The sequence below is a fragment of the Eleginops maclovinus genome, chromosome 24, assembly GCF_036324505.1.
Source record: "Eleginops maclovinus isolate JMC-PN-2008 ecotype Puerto Natales chromosome 24, JC_Emac_rtc_rv5, whole genome shotgun sequence".
In the NCBI taxonomy this organism is placed as follows: domain Eukaryota; kingdom Metazoa; phylum Chordata; class Actinopteri; order Perciformes; family Eleginopidae; genus Eleginops; species Eleginops maclovinus.
The window spans coordinates 5248992-5276258 of NC_086372.1; the positions used below are offsets into that span (position 1 = coordinate 5248992).

The 27267-nt window shown below is 41.1% G+C and overlaps 1 protein-coding gene across 1 annotated transcript in view; it reads left to right on the forward strand.

Moving 5' to 3' along the window:
• Window positions 1-312: 312 nt before the first annotated feature.
• ahr2 (aryl hydrocarbon receptor 2) overlaps window positions 313-27267 on the forward strand; it is a 38748-nt gene continuing 11793 nt past the window's right edge. The window contains exons 1-2 of the mRNA XM_063877941.1: window positions 313-751; window positions 8618-8805. Of these exons, the coding sequence (XP_063734011.1) occupies window positions 693-751; window positions 8618-8805 (247 nt within the window). The 5' untranslated portion in view covers window positions 313-692. The remainder of the gene's footprint in view (window positions 752-8617; window positions 8806-27267) is intronic.

Below are 27267 nucleotides of genomic sequence, written 5' to 3' on the forward strand. Positions count from 1 at the left end.
TTAATGTATACATAAAGCTATTTATCAATAATACAGTGCATTATTGTTTTTGATTAGTATTATTATTACTATATTTTTTATGTTTTTGTATTCATTATTTCATTTTATTTTGTGTACATCCAATTATAATGTGTAATATGATAGGATAAAAAAGAATGTCCCTCTTAAGGTCTCCCGGTAGAGATGCTGTTCTCCAGTTCCTCCTGCTCTGTGTTTGTCAGTCTCCGTTGGCCCACATTTGGTCCTCCTTAAATATTGCCGCTCGCGCAAAGGTGTCACGCACACACTGCGAAGGGAGCGCGCGCCAGCAGCCCTGTCAAATCACACTGTCGGCGACGCGCAGGCGGAGGACTTACATAAAAATCCTCCGGGGAGATTTTTTTATTTAACGTCTAAAAGTCACGGTATTTGCGGTAAACCGGAGAGGATATACATAAAGGGGCGGAGGATGAAAAGTCGTGTTAGTTAGCAGACGTTTTGCGGGAGTTTGGAGCAAATAACGTGTGCAGAGGGAAGTTTTTCTACCCGAACCGAGAGGACGGTAAAGGGGATTTCACCGTCTCATACTTTTTATTGTTTGTGTCATTTTGTTTTTTGAGGGATGTGAATCTACCGAGTTGGAGCTGTTAACGTGTTCCTAATAAGACGGGAGAAAGCCACTTTTTATTTAACCTTACTTTGTTGAACTCACCATGCTGACGAACACGGCGCTATACGCTGCAAAGAAACGGAAGAAGCCGGTGCAGAAAATGTAAGTAAACAGCCATAAAACTGTGTAATACTTCTATGGTTATTCATATAATATCTCAAGTTGTATATTAGGTACATAAAACCTTGTGCACAATGATCTCAGTGTACTTTCTATGCCTATAATACTCCTGAAGGCACTGGTCTGACCCATTGTACTGCGTAGTGTACTTTTACTGTCATATTTTTGAAATATTACAGTAACTTCCATTAGAATCTGAATTCAAGCTTCTTTTTTAAGGATTTAAAACGTAATGAATGTGCCACTTCCACAAAACGTCGCCCAAAAATGACTTTTTGATGCTTTTATTGCATTAAAATCGGATTTTATGTATTTTTTTATTCATATCTAAGAGAAATTGTTTTTTTTTATACTCAATTACAGCTGTGCAAACACCTCCAGAGGAGTGTGCATTACAGCCAGAGTTACATGGTAATAAGAGTGCACGCAGTAGGTCATAAGTTGCACTCTGTGTCTGCAATAGTAGCCACATTGTCCTGGATCTATAAAGGCCATAAAGTGTGTTTTCCCGGCTGTGGTTGTGCAATGCTGGGTGCTGAAGTCCAACAACACAGCAGCATGGAAATAAAGAAAACTGTTGCTGCAGATTATACACAAATCTAATTATGCAGCAGGGCTTCCAAAGACTCACATGTGCACATTTTCTAAAACTCTTTCGACTTATTTATTTCCTTTCGTTTCTGAGAGTTGCATATTGCATACGTTTTCAATTGAGTGTTGACTGGAAGGAAAACCCCACCTGAGTAAAAATCATAACACCTTATGAGTGTATTTCTCTTAAAGCGGATGCATATTCAAATTGCATCTTGTTTTCCCCTTTGAGAAACAAAATTGGAGCATTTTTCAGGGTTTCATGTGCAGTAGGAACATGCTTTTTGCATTACATGGAAGCCTTTTGGACTACATTTTATTCACAATGTTTAAACCCATGCTTGAATGGTCCGTTTGTTCCTCTTTGTGGCGTCAGAAATCCCTTTAATTGGGATTTCTTAGTTCCTTAGGATCTTTTTAAGGGTTTAAAAGGAACTTAAATTTGTGAGGCAGTGTTTTTTAAAGGAGCAGATGGGCAGTGGTTCCATTTTTCCAAGTGGCTCTATACTTGTACATTGGGACTTTAAGGTACTTTAAAGAACGTTTATGCCTGATTACTAATTACAGACTGTAATGACGCCAGATAGAGAGAACAGTCTGCTTTGTGCAAGAATAAATAAATAAATAAAACATAGCATTTTATTAATATGTTCTCAGCAGTGCAGCAAAGAGGCGTTTATAGACGTTTTCTACTTCATACTGTTGCTGTAAAAACTCAGATTACAGATGTTCTTTAATGCAATGATCCATGACACTTCTATATTTCAACTAATTGGAGCATGACTCAATAGTCTGAATGCCGAACTAAAGTGTTGAATTCTTCCTGGTGTTTGGGGCGCTTCCAAAACCCTGGGCAGAAGATAATTATAAAGTCAATTACTGGAGGAGAAGAGTTAAGTAGAACCTTTTTTGTACAAGTTATTGAATGCAGCATCCTTTAATAACCGTTGAAATTGGAAATATTCTGCTCATATTCAGGGTCATATTTATATTTTGTGCCTCTCCTGGGACATGCCTCCATGCTTTGTTGTTCAAAAAGCTCTTTATGATTCTCATACTGCCTGTGCTGCAGCACCTCTTTTCAACCTCTGTCTGAAACCAGAGCCCAGTCTGCTCTGATTGGTTAGCTGGCTGGCTCTGTTGTGGTTGGTCAACCGCTCCGACATAATCCCGCCCCTTAACCTATCCTGACAATGTGTTGGAGCGCTAGTCAATAGAAGTGTGAGAGTTACATAGGGATGTTGACATGCACAAAAACCTATAAAACACACTACAGGGAAGAGAAACCCCCAGAAAGCAGAATAGGGCCTCCGTATTGCCCATCATAGTGCTATAAAAAGGTAATTGAATGCAACCTGCTTTAAACACCAGTCATATTGCTGTAAATAACATTTGGGAGATGTTCTTGAATGCAACATTCTACAAAAGTACCTGTAACATCCATCATAGTGCTGTGATTAACATTTTGAAGATGTTCTTGAATGCAACATGCTTTAATAGCTCCCTAAAGACCCTTCATAGTGCTGTAAGTAACAGGTTTGAAGATGTTCTTGAATGCCACATGCTTTAATAGCTCCCTAAAGACCCTTCATAGTGCTGTAAGTAACACTTTTGGAGATGTTCTTGAATGCCACATGCTTGAATAGTTCCTATAAAGACATGTTTCTACAGCACCTACTGAATTGGGTTTTCCCGGTGCTGTGAAGAACCTTTTCAGACCATAGGAGCAGCTCTGTGAGTTTCCCAGGTTGTGATTCCTGACTTTAACGAGCCAGACGGCAGTGTTAGCGGCCAGCACAGAACCGCAGGCTCGGGGTCAGAACCCTGCCAGAACCGTGGTTTCAGTGTGTGTGTGTGGTACTACCTGCATTAATCATAATCAGGACGTGGAGCGAGAGGCTCTCACGCGATGTTTCCACGAGGGAGGAGGGAGGGAGGGAGGATGGTGTAATCTGAGCCTCGCTGTATGTTTTTCCTCCTCCTCCTCCGCTGCCACAACATACTTTTTCCTGTCTTTCCTTCTGTGTCTCTGGGTGTTTTTTTTTGGGGGGGGGGGGTTGTTTCTTTCCTCCCTCCCTCAACACAAATTAACATAGTTCTGTGTCACGCGAACGCTTGCATAACTTTGCCATGTTCGCCCAGCTTTTTCTTTTCAGGGAAAAGTTGCCCTCAGTTTATCTTTCATTTCTTTTTCTTTGTTTAGGAAATGGTGAGTAAGTGTGTGAGAGAGGCGGCGTTACAGCAGTGTGTCCCGAGGTGCTTTACCTTTATGAACACTGCGCTGTTGAAGAACAACATTTACATGTATGCAGATTTCTCTCAGTCTGTATGAGACAAACACAGAAGTAATGCTATGCAAGAGTTAGATATGTAAATACCGTGTCTTAACTGTATGAACAGTGGGGAAGAGGAGCTCGAGAAAAAGTAGGATACCCACACGCTTTAGGCATTTAAGTATTGCTTTAAGAGCTTTTAATCTAAATGTTTCCGTCTTTGAAACAGTTTTCAGAGACTGGCTGCAGGGATTTTCTCAAATTCAATTCCCACAAGAGCTTGAGGGATGGATCTGGCTCCAGAAAATAAATAAAAGAATAGATTACAAACCATTCCCTCTCTCTGAAAGGGTATTGTATGCATCCTTCTGACTCTACAGGTCACTTCAAAGGCATACAAATGTGTGCAAAGTGTGGATTAGCTTGACCAAATTCACCAACTGGTACATTTTCCTGCTGTAGGAACAATTACTTCTGATTCTGAAGAAGTAATGATTTAGAAAGCGGCTACTCAAGACAAAAGGGGAAACAACCCCAGGCTGGGATATTAATCTTAATGTATGCAATGAAGCACAGGGAGACCTTAAAATCGTGACAACAATATAAAAGTATTTCAAAAAGCCACTTTTGGCTTCATATTAACTCACACATAGGGGTCTTTGATAAATATGATGATCAAACCCCTGAGAAAAGTTATTAGTGATGAGATGGACTGGGTATTTTGACTCCTGTTATTATTCTTTTAAGTGCTGCAGAGCTGATCAAATTCCTGAATGGATTTACCATGGATAGAACTACGACATGTTGCTGTTTGTTATGTATTTTGTCATTTTGTTTTGCTCAGGAGTCATGCTGAAGTGCAGCTGTTTCTCTTATGACTGACATGTGACAAACATCAACGTCCCAGATTCACTTCCCAGACCTTAACGACACGAGTAAACATCAGAAAAACACTGATGTTGCTTTGATGCATGCTTTTATTTTGTAGGTTTCCCCTTCGCTTAAATCCCATAAATGCTCTTTACTTTAAACTGTCATGAGTCCACAAGTCCTCAGTGAATCAACAGTATGTCTATGTAATTCTCAAAGTGTCAAAATGTTTAATTCAGATGTTTTATGGGGCAGTAACTCATGCACCGCCATTGTTTGTGAAGTGAAATGAGAAATTGTTGTTAATATTAAAAGACACATACGGATCTTAATATGATTCAAAAGGGATAAAATGAATGTAAATCAACAGCTTTTTTGGCATTGAATTGATCAAGTTTAGAATATTGGCTCTGATATTGACATTTTCAGCTTGATATAAGTGGATCTCATACTCCTTTAGTTTTTCCCTATGTCATATAATTTAAAAACAAATCTAAATAAACGTTACATTTGGCTGAAATTCATATATTTAGGAATTTCAGTATTGGCAGCTTCAAACATGAAATATATTGGCTCTGGTATCGACTATTCTATCCTCAAGTCTACTCCTTTTGTGGTTTTTCTCTCTTTCACACATTAAAAAACTATGGATTTTGTTTTTTAAAGAGTTGAATTTCATTTAAATAATCATTTTTTGCAATTGAAATGATCAAAATTCAAAGAATAATCAAAAAAAGACTATCTGGTATCGACTTGTTGGCCTAGATTATTCCCCCTGAATGTTATTAATGGATATTAAAGACACAAAGACAAATATAAACATGTTTTAAAATAGATAAAATGAATATAAACCATCAATCTCGGCATGAAATAATCAAATATGGAGTGTACGCAGCTTTTGTCCTGAAAAATCAACTCTGGTATCGCCTATTTCTGCCTGATTGGGACTCCCTGCTGTATCATACCTCCAGCGAGGAACAGACGCCAACATCGTATTTAGTTTCTTTTGTTCTGCAAAGGTGTCGTTGCCCGGTCCTAGACAAAGTGCCTTTGTGTAAACGCAGGGGAGTGTTTTTTTTCCCCCAAGTCCAACAAAAAAAATCAAAACCCTACACTCACACACACACACACACACACACACAGATCTGTGAGATAAAGGAGAAGCAACAACACTGGCCGGTCATTGTTCTTGCAGGGAGTTGTGCCGTCAGGAATGCGGCGATAGATAGCCATCTCCTGGATTTCAGATAGGTCGTGTTCTGCGGTATTATTGGAAGCCGATGTCTTATTTACAGGAGAGGAGGGTTTAACATTTTACACATTTATGTTACAGTTACAGCTCTGCGCAGACGTCATGCTTTTTACACTGTAACGGATTTAAAGTGTGAAATCACACATCTGCCAATAACAAGAGTTGGATTACTGCGAGCTGCACATTTCTTTCTGAACACAGGCTGGGTATTTGAGTCTGAATTTCACATATTTTACAGTGCAGTCCTGTCCCGGAAAAGAAAGTTTTAGAGGCTTTTGTAAAAGCTCCCGTGAAACTCTACATCTGCCGAAAGAGTTCTTCATTTTACAGTCTTTTAATCAGTGAAATCAGACACCCCACATTTAAGTCCCGACATTGTTTTATATCCCTTCTTTTTACCCGTCTGCTTATTATATTTAATTTAAATGTGTCATATTTTAATTTCTTTCAGTCCAAACAGGTCTTCTTCACATGTTTCCCATTCACATTTGACCATTTTGGTTGTTATATTTTATAAAAAGTCACATAATTAAGCAGCAGGCTTCTCTTCCAGTCTATACTCAGGATGTTTTTACCTCTTAATGTTATTTTTAGACATATTCTGCTCATATTTGTTTTTTGTTCCTCTACTGTGACATGTTTCCATGCTTTTATAGCTAATTGTTGCACTATAAAATCTGCAAAAGGCAAGAAACTTTGTTTTTCTGCTCCTTTTTTCGGTTTAGATATGCCAAAGTGATTTTATATTTGACTTCAGGAACAATAGCAATTGTTGCTAAACCTTGTTTACACTTACCTAATCTTTATTTATTTTTTCGTACAAATGCAAATCATTTCCTCACTGTTGTTGTCAGCGAGTCAGAAGCTGGTCGAGGTTTTCTGCAACTTCAGGCGGGACATTTTGTAGCAGGGAGGAAACTGTTACTAGGTTAAAGGGTCACAGTGCATAGAAAGCATGCAGGTACACACACACACACACACACACACACACACACACACACACACACACACACACACACATACACACACACACACACACACACACACACACACACACACACACACACACACACACACACACACACACACACACACAGCGACGTGATTGGCCTCACCTGACCTACAGTACAGTCCCCGGCGGAGGCTCCAGCAGAACATCTGAAGCTGATTTAAGTCGCAGAGCAGGCGTGCAGCTGCATTGTGGGAGACCGACCTGAGGTCACAGGTTCAACTCCCTCAGAAACCACACGCTCTGCTGAAGTGCTCTTGAGCAAGAAACCAAAAACCCACCTGCTGAGATTCTTTGAAAGCTTAAAGAGTCCCTATTGCTCTATTTTTTTGCCTCGTGTTGCAAAAAGTGCTTCAGTGTCATTGAGGTGACAGAGCGCCCTGTGTTTGTTTGTTGTGTGTTGTCATGTGAACGACAGCGCAGTGTGTCATCTTTACACTTATTCTGGAGAAAGTCAGACTCATCATGATCCGGAAACTTCAGTATGTTCTCTTCAGGGGGAAAGCAGAAGTAATGCTGACTAGTGATAACAGTAACCAAGAAAAACTTGTTTGTATTCTGATATTTTCTGCCATGACCTTCACTGACTCGCCATTGTTCTTTGTGCTGAGTACAATAAATAAATAATAATAATAATCTGAGAAGCTTTTGATGTTTTCTTTGCTGATCTGGAAACTAATCTGTTATCGTGATTTGAGAAAGTCCCTCTTTGTACAGGGATCAGAAACCAGACTGTGGTTAAACTTTATGAATGTAAAAATCCCCCAAAAAGCATCCACACTTCGACCAGACTTTCTCAGAAAGAAACAGAAAGTTACAGTTATTATCTGCAATATTGAAAGCTATATCAATGGTGAGAAACTGTGTTTTTAATGCTTCCAATTTCAATATTATGCTCATTTCTAGGTTCATATTAGTATTTAGTGGCTCTAGTGTGACATGAGAGACCATACATGCACAACAACCTATAGAACACACTACAGGAATGGGAAAACCTCAAAAAAAAAACCCACAAGGGTCCTTGGTTTGGGCTGTTTGGCTGACATTTAATTCCAGATATCAGCTTATGCATGCTTCCAGAAAGCAGCGTAACGTGTGTGAGGCTTCGCCACTGCTTCACAGCCTCTGCTCCGGAGAAAGAAAAGCCTCTCTCTGCAGCGAGCGTCTGCTTTGAGTTACGGAGCAAGTTTCAGACACAGAGATGCTTTCTTCTGCACCTGATCTGCTGACCTGCAGACAAACTTATGATGGAACCTATATTGCTTCCCTAATTCAATCTTGCTTAACACAACAATAATGAGACGATAATACAGGTACAAGAATTTGTGTAAAATGTATTTATTTTTAGATAAATGTGACATTTTATAACATTTTTGAAGGAAGCAAAACCCTCCATTTCCTCTCACTCAAGTGAATCTGTTTGTGCAACATCCTATATACATCCCAAGCAATACACACACACACACACACACACACACACACACACACACACACACACACACAGGTGAGGTGACAATAACAGGTGACATCAGCTTGTTGACCTGGTTCCCATGGCTCCGTACTTTCCACCAGGTATAATCCTGAGAGGGCAAAATAACAACAATACATCTGAAAAATGCATCTGAACTCAGTTTCCCACACAAAACACTTCTATATTTTAGGGTAGTTGCACAACATTTATACTTTATACTGTTGAATACATTGAAAACCATGACGATACCTGGTTTAAATAATCATATCAGGTTTTTGGATGAATTTAAGGTAGTAGGTGAGGTAGCAGCTTCTCATAATGGATCATCATCTGCTTAGCTTCTTTGTTTCTGTGTTTTGATGTGTTGCTCTTGTCTTCGCAGACCCAAACCTCCTCCTCCCGATGGCATCAAGTCCAACCCGTCCAAGCGGCATCGCGACCGCCTCAACGGCGAGCTGGACAAACTCACGAGCCTGCTGCCGTTCACCGAGGACGTCCGGGCGCGCCTCGACAAACTGTCCGTGCTGCGGCTCAGCGTCGGATACCTGAAGGTCAAGAGCTTCTTCAACGGTGAGTGCTCGAATCCTGAAACAGGGACTTAAATACTTAAAAGCACATTTTTGTAGATCTTTTTTTTGAAGTGACCAATTTTCTGGTTGAAACTCAGTGAGGTTATTCTCTTCCTCATATTGTTGAATTTAATCCAGACAGCCTGGGAGATAGGATCCTATTTACAGCCAAGTGTGTGTGTGTCTGGAGGGGGGGTGGGCAGGGTGTCACCAGCTGAGAGGCTATATCAGTGCCGGACTGTGAAATTTGGCCCTTGTGGCTTACCGTAAATGTGCTGCTGACCCCTTCAGCTGGAGGTGTGAAGTGGAGGGAGGGTACACCTGCTCTGCGCACGTGTCCGCAGTGTGAGGATGAGCAGAAAGTCAAAAGCAGGCAGGAGACCAAAGTGGAAAATGTTCCAATAAATTCTAGTTAATACAAAACCAGGAAAGTATATCCAAACAGTTCAAATACAAAAAGAGTAAACGACTATCAACACATTACCTCATTACGTCTTCATAGCACACAGCATGCATCTCTGACCCCACCACCTCCACGCCCCATGTCTTGGCCTCTGTCACCCTAACGAAATCCACCCATTTCCTGGGGTGGCCCCCGCAGCACCCCGGGGGCCCCTTTCTAAGACTGTTCGGTCCCTTTTTTACTCCGTCTGAAGTTCACAGCTCCACCTCAAACAAACGCTGCAGGACTCCAGTTTGTTGTTACAGCGGGGAGGCTGTTCGCACGGCACCGGGACACTCAGTGGCTTTATGCATTCATGAGACCCATCCGACACACACACACACACACACACACACACACACACACACACACACTTGAAGTTCCTCTGATTTGACCTCCTCTTCCCTGCTTCAAAAGCCTCTCCACGCATCAGGCTTCATGTAAAGTGCATTGTTGTGCATGTTGTTATCTCCCTTTATGGAGATCAAAGGTCCCGTTGCTTTTGAGGTTTTGTATTCTGTAATTGTATGTTGTTTTTTTAATGCATCCTGACAGGAATATTGGTACCTTCATTTCCTGGTTCCCCTTCATCATTCTCGATTATCTTTCACAGTTGCATTTGCTTTTTATCTGCAGAAATTGTTATTTGTGTTGCTCATAAAGCCAATTTATTCAACGCAAGTTACTTTAAACTAAGAGATGCGTTAGCCGTGCATGTTCTCCAGGGAGTATGTCTAATCTTTATAATAATAACAGTGATTTTTGTTTGTTATTTCTCTTTCTAAGTCTTGCTTTGCTGCTCTGTTCGTTTAACCAGCTTTTATAACATGAAACAGTAAAGTTTATAAAGCACTTAAACATTCAAATAAAAAGTCAGGAAATGACTGAAAGTCTGGAAAGTACGATTAAAGATTAAAGATTAAAGGGCGAGGACACGGTTAAATTATAGTAAAACCTAGAAAATAAGGGACATCATGTACCCGCAAGTCTATAAAATGACATTCACAGGGAGATTTCAAACAGTAATTCTGATACTGAAACAACGAATCAGCTCTACCTCAGATTCAGACTGTTCTCTCTGTTCTGCAGGTAGCCAGTGTTTACTGGAACCCTATTCTGCTCATTTCCAGGTTCATATTTGTATTCATATTTAACCTCTTAATGGCTCCTTTAACTATTGGATCCCATTTTAGAAACTGGTGATTGATCAACTATAGAATACCTCTCCTGTGCATCCAGGAAATACGTGATTGTTGACCTAATGTTCAAAAATGTTTAGCTTTCAAATGTTAATATTCAGTACATGATTCTCCACTTTGACAGACAACAATCATGTAGGGGAAAAAGTAACAAGACAGGAAGCTGCTTTGATATACTCAGCTCTTCACTTTTTCCAAAATACACATTTTCCATGCAGAAGTGCAGCATGCTGGTAAAATGCAGAAGTTTATTCATAGCTTTAAGTCCTAAAAAGCGTACACACTGGCACATTTAGAAGTTGATTCATAGTTTTATGTTTTAAAAAAGTGTTTCCCTGGGTAGTAGCTGAGAAAGAAAGCCCTGCATCATCTCCACTCTTTTTCTTTGTCGATGCACAGACATGAGCATGTTATTTGTTGGCTGTATCGCTGCTTTGTGGCCTCAGTCCAGACGCTGAGGCCTGCAGGAGTTCCTCAATTAGATTATTCTTCGCGAGGAATTCAGACAAACCACAAGACCTCCGAGGATGAGGGAGCCACCAACAAAGACGTGTGTCCTCCACTGTCATTTCAACACAGACCAGGCTCTAATCTACCCTTATAAACAATTGTATATGGAATGAAATGACAATCTCTCCAAACAAGTTGAATTGAAGAAGACAGAATTATGTCTAAATGGACGGATGATACATGCACAAGTCATATTTGTAAATGCATACATATTCTAATATAAAGATGAGGTTTCAGCAGATTTTGTGATATATAGTGCATAAAAACCTTCACATGAAGATGCAAAATGCTAACATAGGAGCGAAGAACGACCACAAAGACACAGAATTACTACAAATTAAACACAAAAAGCTGATATTTTGACTTTTTGTACAACCTTTCCTCATAGAAATGTGATTTAACGCAGGAAGTAAAGGGTCATATCCGAGCCGACATGTAATGCTAACACTGGAGTGTACTTATGGGACATAAAGACATCCCCTGAGTGTCTGCTTCGTGGTGAATCCCTCTTTGTGATCGCGACGTTTCCAGAGGGAGTCTTGTCGGACGCTGAATTTCCCAGTATGCCTCTTCGCGAACAAAGACGACCCCGGGAGTGCAAAGGCTCATGGGAAGGCCAGGAAGTGGCGGAGAAAGGAACGTTCTGTGTCCCGGTCGCTCTGAGCCGCGGGACGGGGCCCGATGGGAAACACCCGGGGGTTCGATCCCATGGCCGCCGCGCACAACGCATTCTTTGTCTTTTGCTCCAGACCTCCCTCATCTTCAAACACTGATCTGTTTTTATTCTTTTTTTGACTGAAAACGTTATTGTTAACTTGCCAAAATTACTCCATACTTATCATATATGCGTCCATACGGAAGTTCAAACAGACGTTTGCGCTGTTATTGTTCATAAATACAGAATAAAAGCAAATGAACTACCAAGAGATGTTAATCAACCACAAATATTGAAACAGAGGCATACAACAACAATACAAAAGTCAGTAATTACTCCAAAAAGCAGAGGGGGCTGCTGAACCAGAGCAGAAGGAGTTTATAGAGTAATGAATCGGGCAGGAGTCTAACTGTCGATATGTCATTTCAAATGAAGACAATGATTCTCTTTGTGCCGTTTCATTTGCATGGGTGGACATGTTTGCTCTGCTGACGAGGATAAAGAAGCTTATGCACACCTGAGAGGCGGCGGTGATGACATGTGTGAAGGATTCACAAGAAATGAGAAAACAGAAATGCAACTTTCCACTTCTCTGCGGTCTCCATGTTGCGGCTGATGAGGCCCCAGCAGAGGAGGTTTCTGGCCGTGGAGAGAGCCGTAATTTGTGGTCTTATAATAGCTCGGCTGAACTTCCCTCCTCTGCAGGGCCTCAGGAAACACACACACACTTACATGCGTGTATACACACTTTTCTCTTTGTTACACATTCAGTATTTTCTCCCCCTCTCCTCGTCTTGCATGCGTTTTCCAGATGTGTTTCCAGTTTCTCTCAGTATTCCCAGCTGATTAAAGCTGCGAGAGGTCGTTGAACTTCCTGTTTCTGACCCCCGGCTTGACCTTTGACCTTTGTCTCATGGTCAACGTCAAAGGGGTCCCCGTGCAGTGGGGAGCATTTACAGGGGCCATATTCAGCTGTTTCTATCCTTTGGTGTGTTCTATAGGTTTGTGTGCATGTCAATGGTCTGCAAAGGCTAAGGGGTGGGACATCTTTAAGAGGTTGACCAATCACAACCGAGCCTTATTGAAACATGTCGCAGTAGAGGCAATAATGTGAACCCAAGAATTAGCATGAGAAGCCTCTGTTATATACTCAAAAGCTCCCGAAGCAGATAGGGAGATGACTAAGACTGGAGAGGTTTTATTAGCTGCAGTTAAAACTTTTACAGGGATAAAAAGCCCTAAAATTCCCTTAATAATACCGATCTTGAACATCTATAATTCATATTAAAAAAAGCGAGCTTCTCTTTCTTCTTTTCCTGGTCGGCAGCTGTTGACAGACACTAGCCGGAGTTGCAGAGAGTTGAAACACAGCAACATTGTTCATGTAAAGACAAAAAGAAAAACATATCAGCGGTTTGTTCTCCAGAACATGAGTTTGTCTTGCTGCTGATTCTGTGTTTGGCAGGAGTCCCGTCCTAACCGCCGTCAGGAAACAGATGCCTCTTTAACAGCGTTCAGAGCGACGTGCATGTGTCCCGAGGCAAAATTGAAGAGCGACTGCAGCAGATAAATCCAGACGATCACCGGGTTAATGCTTTTAATGCACCTCCCGCAATATGAGCTCATTTTAGAGATGCATTACAGTCAGATAGTAGATTCCCTTGCTAATAAACACGAGCAGATTTGGAAATAAACCTCATTTTTGGAAAACCGCCATGTTGCTTTAGTATTATGGGTTTGGCCCCCATAATCTTTTTAAATAAACTCTTGCGCTGCTCATTTTTTTTACTTCTCTCTCCATTCTTGACTGAAAACAGCAAGTTGTGCATTATAAAAAAAGTTGTGTGATTTATTATTCTGAAATATGCAACACTACAAAAATGAAAATAGTGTCAAAAGAACTTCAAATAGATGAAAAACTGGTACTTAGAGAAGCAAAAGGACTACAAACCATCCCAACAAGATGCTAAATAAAGTCGTATAACAACCACAAACATAAAACAAGTGAGCATATGTCAGAAAAGAGACAGAGAGCAGAAATGTGTTTTTTCCCGATGATTTAACGTCTCTGAGTGCATTTAGATTTTCTGCGGTGAGTCTTGAAATGAGTGCTGGGATGTGTCCAGTGATAACATCAGACCTGCAGACCCTCGCAGTCACAACAGCAGACAAACACTCATGTAGAGACATGTCCCGGCATGTGGGAAACACCAATGAGTGTGTGTATGTGTGTGTGTGCAGAAACATGCTGGCTCTGAGTCTTCTCCTCTTCCCCGCCTTTCTTTGTCTCTGGGGTTCACTTTTAATCCACTGTCCTTAACCAAAGCATTCCACTTCTCCTTCTTTTATCTATTTAAATCAACCATCTCCTCCTCATTCGCTAAAAGCGTTTATAAAGTTCTAATAACCCTAATGACGAATACAGGCCAATCCTGACTTGAGCTGCATGGAGTTCTGATTAACGTTGTCCTATGGGGGGTGAAACCATATCCTCTCTTTTCTCCAGAATAAGAAGCTGATGACTCAAATACAAGTGACAACAGGAAGAGAGTGAATACTTGTGAACAGTAAAGCGATTTAACAGAGGCTACTACTATATACAGTTTTAGTAAACATGCCAGACATCACAAATCAATCACAGATGCACTGTCCCCCTGTCCTATCACTGATTCATCTGTGGCTGTTATGGGCGCTTGTTTATGTGCTGGGATGATGTTACACTCAGGCAGACAACAATCACCAAACAAACAAGGACACCGCTCTTTCATGCGTGACTAAATGCAGCTTTTTGACCCGAATTAGGTCCACCTGACTTTATGTGTGAGGTTTACTCCGCCTCGAGTATTTTTATCTCCATTATGCAAACGTGTGATTTGCATCACCGACATCACACAGCAGCCGGCAGAAAGGCGCATTGTACGGGAGAGAAAACAGACTTTAATTCATGTGTGACGGTTAAAGCGCAGCAGCTGTCGGACAATAATCACCGAATGAAAACAAGTTTACTCCGAGCTGTATGGTTTTTTATTCAACACGAGATTTACACGATTCATTTACTACGTTTTGCTCCTAAAAATTCCTACAAAATCTTTCATTTTAATGAGTGAATACACAAATATGGATTTAAGTAGATTGTTATTAAATAAATGACTTTCAGATTTTAAAATACACTCACATCCTAGAAATGGTGGTGAAATAATTCTAAACAAATACAATAATAATATTTAATAGTGTTTAGTGTAGCCTAACCTGTATCTGAAATATAATACAAAATATAGATAAATCTTCAGAGCTTCAAAACTAATCCGTGAAATCATATTAAATCTAGAACATATTTAATGCAGTTCAAGCTTTATTCTACAGGGTCAGTCGAAATATGCTTGTGTGCAAATTCTTCAAAGAGGTCATATGTTGTTCAGTTTTCTTTGTAAGTAACAAACCACAAAGCACCCAAACCCTCTCTGTAAACAAAGCTTTACTTTCATTGCACATTTTTTTACACTTGGAGCTTCACAGAGACGACAAGAGGTCAAAGCATCAAGAATGTTCCGCTTGAAATGTCAGAATTACAAAGAAGAAGCAGATTAATGACGCAGAGCTCCCCCGTTCATCGGGGACACCTGTAAAACACGTTGACTAATCCCTCCTTTGCGTCTTACAGGAAGTAATGTTTGTGCCAGGAAGTGAGGGCGAGAGGAAGCAACCGGGGGCGAAGTCCAAAAGGTGTCTGCTAACCTCTGATCCAGCCGCAAACCCGGAGGCAAATGGAGATAATTCTTTAAAAAGACAGTCATGTTATTTTAGAAAGCACAGGACATGATGTGCTCTTCGCCTGCGGTTTTATAAGCACTCTCAGTTCCTCCTCTGCACAAACATTTATCTCATTTGGGGAAAATACTGAGTAAAAGTCAAGAAAAAGATGCCAGAAGTAGATTTAAAAGCCCTGCTTTCCTTTTGAAAAGCTCCAGGGGTATGCAGGATTTCTGTAAAAACAAACTGCACTTCTTTCCAACGAAATGAGCCTCAATTATAGATTTTATTGCATTATTTTTCCTGTTGCGGATTTTAAACGAGCAATTATCTTTAGTGAGAAGGTGAACCACTTTGGGGCAGTTTTGGTGAAACGATGCCAAAAGTCTGACAGTTTTAGTCATTTAATAGTTACCTATGAGTCAGAAACGTTCTGTCAAATAATATTGGAGTCAATTCACTGCCTACATTTTTATCCATAACTTAAGAGACATACTTCACCAATTTTCGCATAAATTATTACAAGTGTTCTTCTGTATGTGCAGAACAAACAAAAAGAACACATTTAAAAAGCGCTTTTGACTTTAGACTCATCACAAATGATGCACTAATGAATCAAAGGCGTTGCAGATGAATTTTCTCTTGATATATTTAAGGTAACAATAGACTTTATCTGGAACATTCAACAAATACTGCTGCTTTTTGTCACTCCATGCGCTGACGGTCGTGTAATTGGATCAAAAGCTCCTGAATAAAGAATCTCTTTTTTAAAAGTGTGTTTACAGTACAGATATTTCCAGGGTCAGGATCCAGTTACAGAGCATCATGATCTCATTTTCCTCCGAGGAACAAGCTGCTTCCTGACTCCTCTTCCTCTTCATCGACCCAAATGTTAGCGCCTCCTTTAATGAGATAACTGCTGATGGATGTGACTTTCATACAGCTGCAGCCGAGGGATGTGATTGGAGGGAAACGTTGTGCAAAAACGGCAATAATTCACGTTATTAATCCTGATCAGTTTCTTTCGTTAGTGTTTGTGTCGTTGCTCTGGAGGAATGTACACATGTTGTTGATGTCGGACTCTCTGTGGGGAATTAAAATCACTTTGATAAAAGCCATTAATCCCTGTGGTAGAAAAAACATCAGTAAAATATGTATTTTATTTTGGTCTTAAATCACTTTCATTCTGCCGTGAATCATCTTTTATAGCCTTTGCATCATTACGTCTAAAACTTCAAATGAAACTTTATTTAAAGCACGTTTCACACACTGCTGCACCTTACAGAGAGCTGCAGTTCGACACAAATAAAAGCTTAAACGTGTTTACGTCTCTGCGGCTGATGGGTGGCTTTGAAACCATGTGGAGAACACGTGTGCTGCTCATTCATGATCGATGTCCAGAAACTCTGTGGCTCTCCTTCTTTTAATTACTGTACTACAGATCTTATTTTTATCTTTATTTTGAATCACTGAGTGTTCTATTATTAGCTTAAGATAAACAGGGACAGTCTTTTGCTGCTTCACAGACTTTTTGGGGATAAGTTACCTCTATTTGTGGTGTTGCAGCTTACATGCAGCAAGAAAATAGTCCCTGTGCACCCTCTCCTGCAGAAAATGAATCCTGTGGAGGGATTTGATCTCATATAACCTCACGTATTAGAGTAATGAAAGTGTGATATTGGCGATGGGATTGTGCTGCTGCTGCTGCTGCTGCTGTTGAGGTTTTCGGGAGTCCCCTGCACACGCTGCACGTCTGGAGCTGCAGCAGCGTGCTCTCGTTAATGACAGGGAAGTGAGTCGGTTAGATCTTTAGGGTGGAAAATTACTGGCAGGCTGCGGGCCACGCCTCTCTCCTCATGAATGAGAGTTTACATAGACGCTGAGAGCGGGTCATTAAAGACAGGAGATGCTGCCAGAGTGCAAAGAGACGGTTAAAAGCAGAAGGAGCTGTAACTGCTGTCTGCAGACACAAGAAAATCTGAGTTGAAATGAGCAAAAATGAGCCATTCCATAATCTTCTTTGGTGCTTGAGTTGGCATTTCTTCAGAAACACTTTAGTGGTAATTATAGACGCACACTTAATTCAAACTAATGAACTATTTCTCACTTTAAAGACGATTGTGAGTCATTTTCAGTCTTCTTGGGAGCAGCAGCAACTTGTATATTCAATAATACGAAGGTTTCAAGTTCTCTTTGTTGTGCTATAACCAGCATTACACGCAGATATCTTCAAAACATAACCAATCACTTTTTATATGCTTTCTTTAAACTGTTGTATACCATTGTTATCTTCAGACATCATTAAACTAAAGTTAACTGAGCCACACAACGGACTCTTGTATCTCCCAGTTTTACTCACACATCTTTCCAGATTTCCACCGAGCTTACTCCCAGTGAGACTTAAATAAACCAATGACAGTGCAGCTGGAAAATGTCGCCATTTAGCTTAATGAGAAACTGAGAAAACAGTCAGACATGGATGTCAAAGTGAAACGGGACGAGTGAAAACAGATTCAGTTCAAAGTAAAAACTTGTGCAGACGCCGTACATTTGTTATTTCATTTGGATAAAAGCGACGCCATGTTTCTTCACACCTCTCTGCTGTGGGGGACGGACATGTTTCTCTCTGGCATCCTTTTCAAAGGCGCAGAAACATGACAAAACAGAAAAATAAACGATGACGCATGGACTTTTTTTTACTTTAAACCATCTTCCCCTTGTGGCTCGTATCCCTATCAATTACTCAGCTTTGATTTCAGAGATTAAAAATATTCCCAGAAATCAACGCTGCAGCAGGGACAGCAGGGTGGTTTTTTTGGGGGGGGGGTTTGTTAGTGGCAATCTGCTCTAACAGGCTTTTTCTTTTTCAAGATTTCAAGTAAGCAAAAGAGGAGTAAAGAGATGTAAACTGCAGATAACATCAGTGTAGCTAATCACCAGTATTATCGACAGAGTCAGAAAACCGAAACATTTTCAGGTTCATATTTGTATTTAGTGCCTCTACTGTGACATGTTTCCATGCTTAAATGTTCAAAAAGGTCTTTAGTTTCAGGAATTTGGGGATTTTAGCCTTTGCAGACCATTTACATACACTAAAACCTATATAACACACTACAGGAAAGGGAGAACCCCCCAAAAGTGGCACACAATCGTTAAAACCAGTACAAATCCTGTCGTTTTACCTGATAACTCAACATTTTCCATTAAAACTGATTCATTTGGAGCGTTGCGTTTCTCCGATAGACTCGAGCCAAAGTGTCTGGAGGTTTAATCCAAACACTTAGTCAGGAAATGAAAAACCTTTCTCTCCTAAGCGCACACACACTGCAGCGTTGTGTGTGTGTGTGTTAGTTTACAGTAGGTAGTCCCGGCTGTAGGTGTTGGCGTGTAGCTGCAGGATTCACCGCCACACTCAAAGTCAACAGGGACATCTTCTGAGGATTATCACAGTTTAACCAACGGGGAAATATAAGTCTGATAATTAACGCTGATCTTTTTAGTGTCTCGTAGTTAATGAAACCAAACACACTTCGGAAGGACTACAAATAACCACAAGTGTAATAAGGATGTAATTCAAAAGTCTTCAACGAGAACCACCACGACCAAGTCATCTTGCTCAATTTTGGATTCAAAATGTAGTTTTTCAGTATTTTACTTTTAGTTTGAGCTCTAAAAATGTAAATAATTGACAAAGAAAGTGAATTAGCAAAGATTCTGGGAATTGGTTAATTTAAATATAGTAGCTTTGTTAGCTTCTTAAATGTGAATATTTGCTGATTTCCTTCATCTTCTATGACAGCAAACTGTTTTCCACCATTTTCGGTGACTTATCTGTATTAAAAACCATGATTACGGTCGCTGCAGCCTTTACAGTTTGACTTTCTGCATGAAAATAAGCATGTTTGCTTTTTTTAGCCAAACTTAAAAATGATTTGCGTCCATGTGCATAGGACAGCAGAGAAAATGACCTCATGTCTTCTCCTCCTCCTCCTGCTCCGGTGTTCCTCTACTCGCTGCTCCTCGTGTTTACATACCTCCTCCTGCAGATGAAAGCGGAGCCGGCGCCTCCTGCAGCTGGTTCAGGCATGTCGGCTCAGCGGCCTTCCTCGCCGCCGGCCCGAACACCAAAACAATGGCTGTGGTTGTGTAATCCCTCCGCACTCCGCTGATTTAACTCTTTACCGTCCTCCAGGAAGCAAAGCACATGGTGAAAATAAACCGGGCAAAACACCTGACGTTCATTTGTGACTGTAGCTACTTTTTAAAGGTATGACTCAAAAACAGTAGTTTGAAAACGTCTATTTTGTAGGAATATGTTGAGTTAAGATAACAGAGTGATTGGACACTTATTCCTTGAGGATGCCCCAAGAAATAAGTCATTTAGAGCTGGATTTAGTCCTAAAATCATCTTTAAAAATTGGAAATATTTGCAAATAGGATTATATAACTGAACATTATAAAACAAGACTGCAAAAGCCCGTCAAATATATCACTTTCATGCTTAAAAAACAGCATACATTCAGCCTTCTTTGCAGCTTCTCACGGGTGTTGAATGGAAAATAAGGGACTTTTTATTCTTGTAAGGAAACATTTGTTCTTTTTCTCCTCTTCCACAGAGAGGTTAGAGGTCAGGGCTTTGCTCGAGGACACTTCAGCAGACTTGAAAAAGAAGAAAAACAACTTTTACTCGATTATAACCTTGTTTACGTGGAGGCAGACGAGGAGAAACGTTCCAGCTCTCTAAACGGGCCGCAGGGCTAGCTGTTAGCTCCTCACGTGTTTCCTGTGGGGCTTCATGCAGCAGCTGACGGAGCTCTGAGGCAAAAATATTTTTAGCCAAGAGCGCTGCTGTATATTTAGGAGCCAAATTAAACCTCCCAGCCGCGACGCAGGGAGGGATGAAGGGATGGCGAGAGATTCCCCACAGATCCAGTGTCTCATATTAGATGTTTGGCACATGTGCTGAGAGGTAACACCCTGAAAACTAATCCAAACAGCTGTTTCACCAGTGTATGCTGACGTTTTGATGCATTTACAACATGAATAATGTCGTTTTCATAAAACAAAGTCATACATGTGCTGCAGAAATAGTTTGATTATTTAGCATTTGCCTGGAAATTAAGTAAATATAATCCCGACATGGAGAAAACTCACTTAAAATATAGAAAAATGATCTGAAAAAACAGAAATAGTACTTAGTTTTAGGCCTTTTTATGTATTAGAATAGTATAATATAAGTATAATATAAATGATTATAAATAAATTGATTCCTGACACATTTCCATTTTATGACATCTTTAAAAAACATAACAAATCCCAGCATGCCACTGTACAGTCTCAGCTGGTTTTTCGGGGTGAAACCTCGCCGCTCTCCGAGGACTTTACCTCGCTGATGGAAAATCCAGTTTTACTGACAGCCCTGCATCCAGTCACGCTCGGCTGCTGATTCCCGGAGCTTCTCTCTGTCGCTGATCGCCTCCGGTCCCACTTTGCTCTGTTTAGCTTCTGTCGCCACTGTTTACATTGGAAGAGGTTCACTCCTAAACACCATAAATCTATTTAGGAAAAGAAAATGCATGCCCGATGTCTGTTGCTCAATTCAAATTAAAGAAAACATCTAAGTGGAGGGAAGATGGTTCATAGCTTTGTGGTATTAACTTTTAACTTTGATGGAGTTGGGCTTCGATTGCTGTATGTTCTCTTTAAAGTTAATCTAAAAGTTCAGAGGGTTCACGTTCTGCAGTTTCCTCTTTTTCGTTCAGATAGTAGTTGATTCAGAGACGGAAAAAGCCGTTCTCTGCCAGTTGTCTGTGACATGTTAGGAGGTGGTTCCTCAAAAGACGAACTAGATATTTATTTGCTTGAATTTTGAAATTCTCGGTTGAATGTGCATGCAGTTTAACTCTCGCTGTGGCGCCTTGCTCAAAAATGTGATTTGAACTGTAGAAAAGGTCCAAAAGTTGTATACATATCAAATAAAACAGACTGCATTATGGGGGAAAAGTGTCTAAAATGCTGCAAAAACAAGTACAATATATCATTTTCATGAATAAACGCCAGTAGTGATGGCTACTGTAGCACTACTGACCTGCTGCAAGCTGGGATTTTCAAAAATAAAATATATATTCCGCAGAAGCTCTAACAGCACTAGTAGTATTTAAAGTAGTACTTTGACTTTGAGGAACATTCCTGAAGACATGCTGGAACAAACCAACCCAACCTGTTTGACTGCATTCAGCTCTGTTACCCTGAAAGCAACACGCAGCGACAGTTTTCTGATTCATTCACTTATTTTTTGAAGGGATTTTTAACCTGAAACACACTTAAACATCTCCATAGACGCACCAATTTATATTTTTGGGAGTTACAAGAGACTCCAATTTAGATTATTGGCCTTTTATTTGGTTTTCTTAAAGTAGATACATTCAGGCGTCTCCCTCCGTGTTTCATACGCAAAAAACTCGAGAAAAACAATCTTTAAAGTCAGAATTTGCAGCTGTTAGAGCCACAGTGACTCACTTTATTCAGTCCTGGGAATAAGATGCAATTCAGTTATTATTAAAAACATTTCTCAGTCTCTTGTTTCAGTTTCCCGGCTGTTTTCTGCAGCTGTGATCCAAGCTGGATGATATCTCTTTAATAAAAGACAAATATTGGCTCTGTGGATCAGATGTCCGTGTTATTCGCAGGTGTGCAGCAGAGAGAAAACACTGATCTGTAATCAGCTGTGTGTTTCTTTCAACATCTAGCTCAGGTCTTTCACTCTGGGGGTTCGCGGTACAATTCAGTGGCTCAGTTTTCAGGTGAAATCTGTTTATTAATGCATGATACGGTCATTTACTGTCTTCTTTTGTCGTATAAGTAGCAAAACGTCTCAATAATATGTCAAAAAAAGAGGAAGAAATGACATTTTCTGTATTTCTGACTCGATTAATGATGATTTCTGTCGAAGAAAGTGATGTTAAAGGCCTTAAAGACAGCCAGTCATTGACTAAGTGATATGCAAAGTTATAACTTGTATATCGTGTATTTTTCCTGGATGTTTTTATCACTGTCTTCTTTAGGTGGCTTTACGTCATTGAGATTTTAACCTACTTCTTCTGACATTATGCATCAATGGAAAAAATGAAGCATCTATAGAGTGTGTGTGTATCAGTGTGTGGGTGTGTGTGTGCGTTGCACCACAGTGGCAGCTAAGTGTAACCACTTCCTCCTCATGGTGCCCGCAGCACGTGGCATCACCTATGAAAAGAAATGTGTTATTTTTTGGGGGCTTTTTGCCTTTAATCGGATAGGAGAGTGACAGGAGAGTGACAGGAAAGTGGAAGAGAGAGTCGAGGTGGGATCCGGAAAGTACCACGGGTCGGGAATCGAACCCTGGTCGCCGGCGTACAGTGCAGGTGCCCCAGCCAGTTGCGCCACGGCTTGGGCCGAAATTCGTTTTTTTTTGTGGGAGTTTTACTGACACGGTGCATTTTAGCGCAATAAAAATTCCTTTGAAAATGTACAGAACTCAAAGTTAACCATAGTTTAAAACTTTAAAGACTTTATAACTTTTTGTAGTGCATTTGAACACAACATCTTGAAGGGCGAAGAGTAAATCTTTATTAAGTTAGAGCTACACCTTTTTTTAGCTTGATGTTACCTCAGGTCACTGCATTGTTTTAAAAAAGGGAGGCAGAGGTGTAGAAGGGGGGGAGAGGGGCGAGATTAAAAACAGAAACGAGTGAAAAAGATGAGAGAAAAGATGTTTGGCAGAGGAAACTTATCACTCAGACATGATCAGACACAGAAAACACATTAGAGCAAGCAAAGTCCTCTGATCCCACTGATAGTGTTTCCACACACACACACACACACACACACACACACACACACACACACACACGCACACACACACCCCTCTGCCAGGAACAGAGCATATCAGTCATGTCGTTTGGGTGTGTGTTTTTACAATCGTTTCTCTTGTTTGTATGTTTTCTACATGCTTTTGCACACTTACTTCACATGCAATCAACTTAATTCATCTGTGTACACACACACACACACACACACACACACACACACACACACACACACACACACACACACACACACACACACACACACACACACACACACACACACCTAGTTTCAAAAAGACCACATCTGGTGAGTTGTTCATTTCTAGTTTTTCGTTCGGGCCTTGATTTTCTGACAGGAGTGAGACCTCCTCCCCCTGTGCAGCACAAATGATCCCTTAGGCCTGCACAAAACATCTTTGAGCAGCCAGCTCCTCGACTCCTCTTTCCCTCTCGCTCTCTTGTCTAAATAAACTCTTTACACGCAACTCCGCTGGCCTCGTGCCGAGCCTGTCTGCTGCTGAGACGGCCTGTCAGTCAGTGCTCAGGGTTACAAGCGGCCCACAAGCCTGGGCTCAGGGCCATGCAGTTTTTTTTCTGCAGAAAGGCCTGGCTGAACCCATCATACATTTGCACTAAGAGGGAAAAACTCTCTGGTTTGTTTGTTAAACTGCAAAGATTAGCCTGCAGAAAAATAATCAGCAACTTAATTAGTAATCAAATAAAAGTTGATGTATTTTTGTATTCAAAATGTCAGAAAAAAGCTGGTGTGCTCCTATTGGACAACGCTCCAATGCACTGTAGGCTAAGGGGCGGGACATCTCTAAGCGGTTGACCGATTACAACAGAGCCGGCCAGCGAACCAATCAGAGCAGACTGGGCTCTGGTTTCAGACAGAGGGTGAAAAGAAGTGCTAAAGAGCTTTTTGAACATTGAAGCATGAACACATGTCACAGTGAAGGCACAACATATAAATATGAACTTAAAAAGGAGCAAAATAAAGCCCCTTTAACATTAAACTTCCCCTGTTTCAACAACATTTACTATTTATCACTGGTAAAACTGGATTAAAATGACCTCTGCAATAATATTGATAACTGCCTTCAGTTACAGTTGAGGTTGACACCATTTTTTAGCACGAAGACTGCAGCAAATTCTGGGCATACAGTTATTATTTCTGGCTGTTTCTTCGAAAGGTTTTATACTTCAAATATGAGTCGAGAAATGTGAGGCTTTTGGTCGGAGGTTTTGTCGCATCAGAGCTGTGGCGTTGACTTGGTGCACATTTAGAGGAAGGAGTGTGGTAATGGGTTACCAAAAAAAAACCAGACACCGTGCAGACAGTTCGAAGAGATGAAACCCGATAAATCTGGTAAATGAGTCATTTTATCAATGAGGTTTGGAAACTTCAACAAAAATAACCTGTGTGTGTGTGTGTGTGTGTGTGTGTGTGTGTGTGTGTGTGTGTCTGTGTGTGTCTGTGTGTGTTTGTGTGTGTGTGTGTGTGTGTGTGTGTGTGTGTGTGTGTGTGTGTGTGTGTGTGTGTGTGTGTGTGTGTGTTTCCTGTCCTCAATGGCTCCACGGCACGACAGCGATAAGAGCACCGGAGCTACATAATGCTTCAAACTCCATTACAGATTGCTGGCTGTTACTCTATTATTGCTCCTTCCTCCTCCTCCTCCTCCTATTCGTGCCGCCGCCTCCTCCTGTTTCTCCTCACCCTCTTCCCCTTTCTACTACTCCCATTTATTTCTTCACCCTTTTACAAAATCTCCACTATTTACCTCCCTTTTTCCTCCTACTTCCCTACCCTCTGAACCCCCCACCCACCTCCTCCTCTTGTCTTTCCTCACATCTTCCACCACCTCCTTTGACTCCCCCTCTTACAAAGTCTCCTCCACTTGCTACTGCCTCATTTTTCTCTCACCTCCTCTTAAGCTGTCTCTCATCTCTTCTCCTCCTCCTCCTGTCTCTCTTCAACCTTCCTCCCTCTCCCATTTCTTTCCTCCCTCCGCTTTCTACTTTCTCCTGTTTCCATCACTGTCCTCTTCCTCTCACATCCTCTCCCCATACCTCCACCTTTCACCTCCTCTGCTCCTTACCCCTCTCCATTTCCTCCTCCCACCTCCCCTCTTTGCCCTACACCTCCTCCTGTTTCTCAACATCTCCCCATTTATTTCCTCCCACTTTTACCAAAATCTCCCCCTTTCATCTCCCTTTACATTGTTTCTGTTTCCATTTCTCCTCATTCCCCCTTCTTTTCTTCCCCCTTACTCCCCCCCCTCCTCCCCCTCTCCTCCCCCCTCATCAGTATCTACTGTGTAACAGCATTTAGCAGTACCAAATTGGAGATCATGTAATCATGCTAACTGCTCGAATGCCAGTAAAGTTATATCAGACGCTTTGGCAGCCAACACACACACACACACACACACACACACACACACACACACACACACACACACACACACACACACACACATACACACACACACACACACACACACACACACACACACACACACACACACACACTAATCACACTAAATGTTTTCCCTCTCTCTCTTGTCTTTTCCTCCGTCGGACTCCTTCCTCTCCTTTCTCGGCGCAGGATGCCGGGGATTGAAAGTTCGCACGCGAGGCTAAGTGTGTGTGTGTGTGTCTCTAACTTTCTGTGTGTGTGTGTTTGTGGGGGGCAGAAATTAGGCAGCAACTACAGCAAATTAGCCGTATTTCCATCTGTTGTGTTGAACGGAAGAAAAAGCCTTTCCGATCATTTTTAAACTTTCTTTCTTTCGGATCTTTTCTTTGCAGGTCGTATTCGTGCAAACTTAAGTAACGCATTCATCTACCTAAAATAGTTTTGCCCTCTCTAATTGCAGTATTATTTTCTGGAGTGTGTTATTTTCATTTCACTAAAAGGCCCTATTATTCTTTTTGGGGGGTCGGAGTAGAGGCACAAAAAACAAATAGGAAGCTGGAAATGAGCCCCTTTAAACAGAAGCTGAATGTTTTTAACTTCTTATGGAAACCTGTTCACTATAATCTAACAATCAGTAGGGTCAGTGAAGTGCATAAATTAACATGTACTTGTATAACTTTGCTAAACTATCAGTAGTACAGAAGAAACACGCCTTATTTCAACCAATCTAATATGAAAAAGGCAAGAAAGCGTTTTTATCTGGCTGAGAAAGAACGATGCTAGGTGTTAGCTAGTGAAATGTAGCAGCATACACATCTTCATGCACATGTGAAATGAAACAGCAAGCTTGAAAAGACACTTTTTCCATCTTAATCCTTCATTTTTCAGAGAAATTTGCTTGATAACGGCCTTTCTCCACAATATGGATGTGTAGTGTGTTTGGAGATGAACTCCCCCTTTATGTAGTGAGTGATTGGTATGATCCCGGTGTGTTTGTGTGAGGGTGTGGTGGGTTAGGTGACCTGTCGTTCAGACAAGGAGGAGGAGGAGGAGGAGGAGGAGGAGGAATGTAAACGCTGAGACGTCTCCTCCAGACTCGGCGTTATCGCTGCAGCATGCCAGGGGTCAGAGGTTACCGCTGCTGTAGGGAGGGCAGGGTCAGGGCTGGAGCACAGTGTGTGTGTGGGTGTGTTTGGCTCATGCACTTTAACAGATCGTTATGTGTTGTTTCAGGGTGAATGCAGCCTGTTTGAACCTTTGCCTGCATTCTTGTGCAATAAATGTGTGTGTAGTGGAACAAATCAGAACAAATGTTCTTGAAATAAACAGGATATATGTGACTTATAATTGTGTGTTTTCAGGCATTGTTCACCTGCTTCACTTGGGTTGTTTACCATGTTTCTGTGGGCGCAACATTTGGGCGCGGCAGCCATGTGTGAAATATTTGTGGTTATCAAAGGGAGACAAAAACCACAGTGCAGGAAGTGGCAGTTACAACAACAGAGACAAGAAGTGAGGAAACAAAAAAACGCCTATTTGATCAACGACAGCAGAAGGATGAGTGACGGTTGTCGCAGATGGGAAGACAGTTGCAAAATTGTGATACAAAGGATTTTTGTATGTAGTGCTTGGTTCTCAGTACAA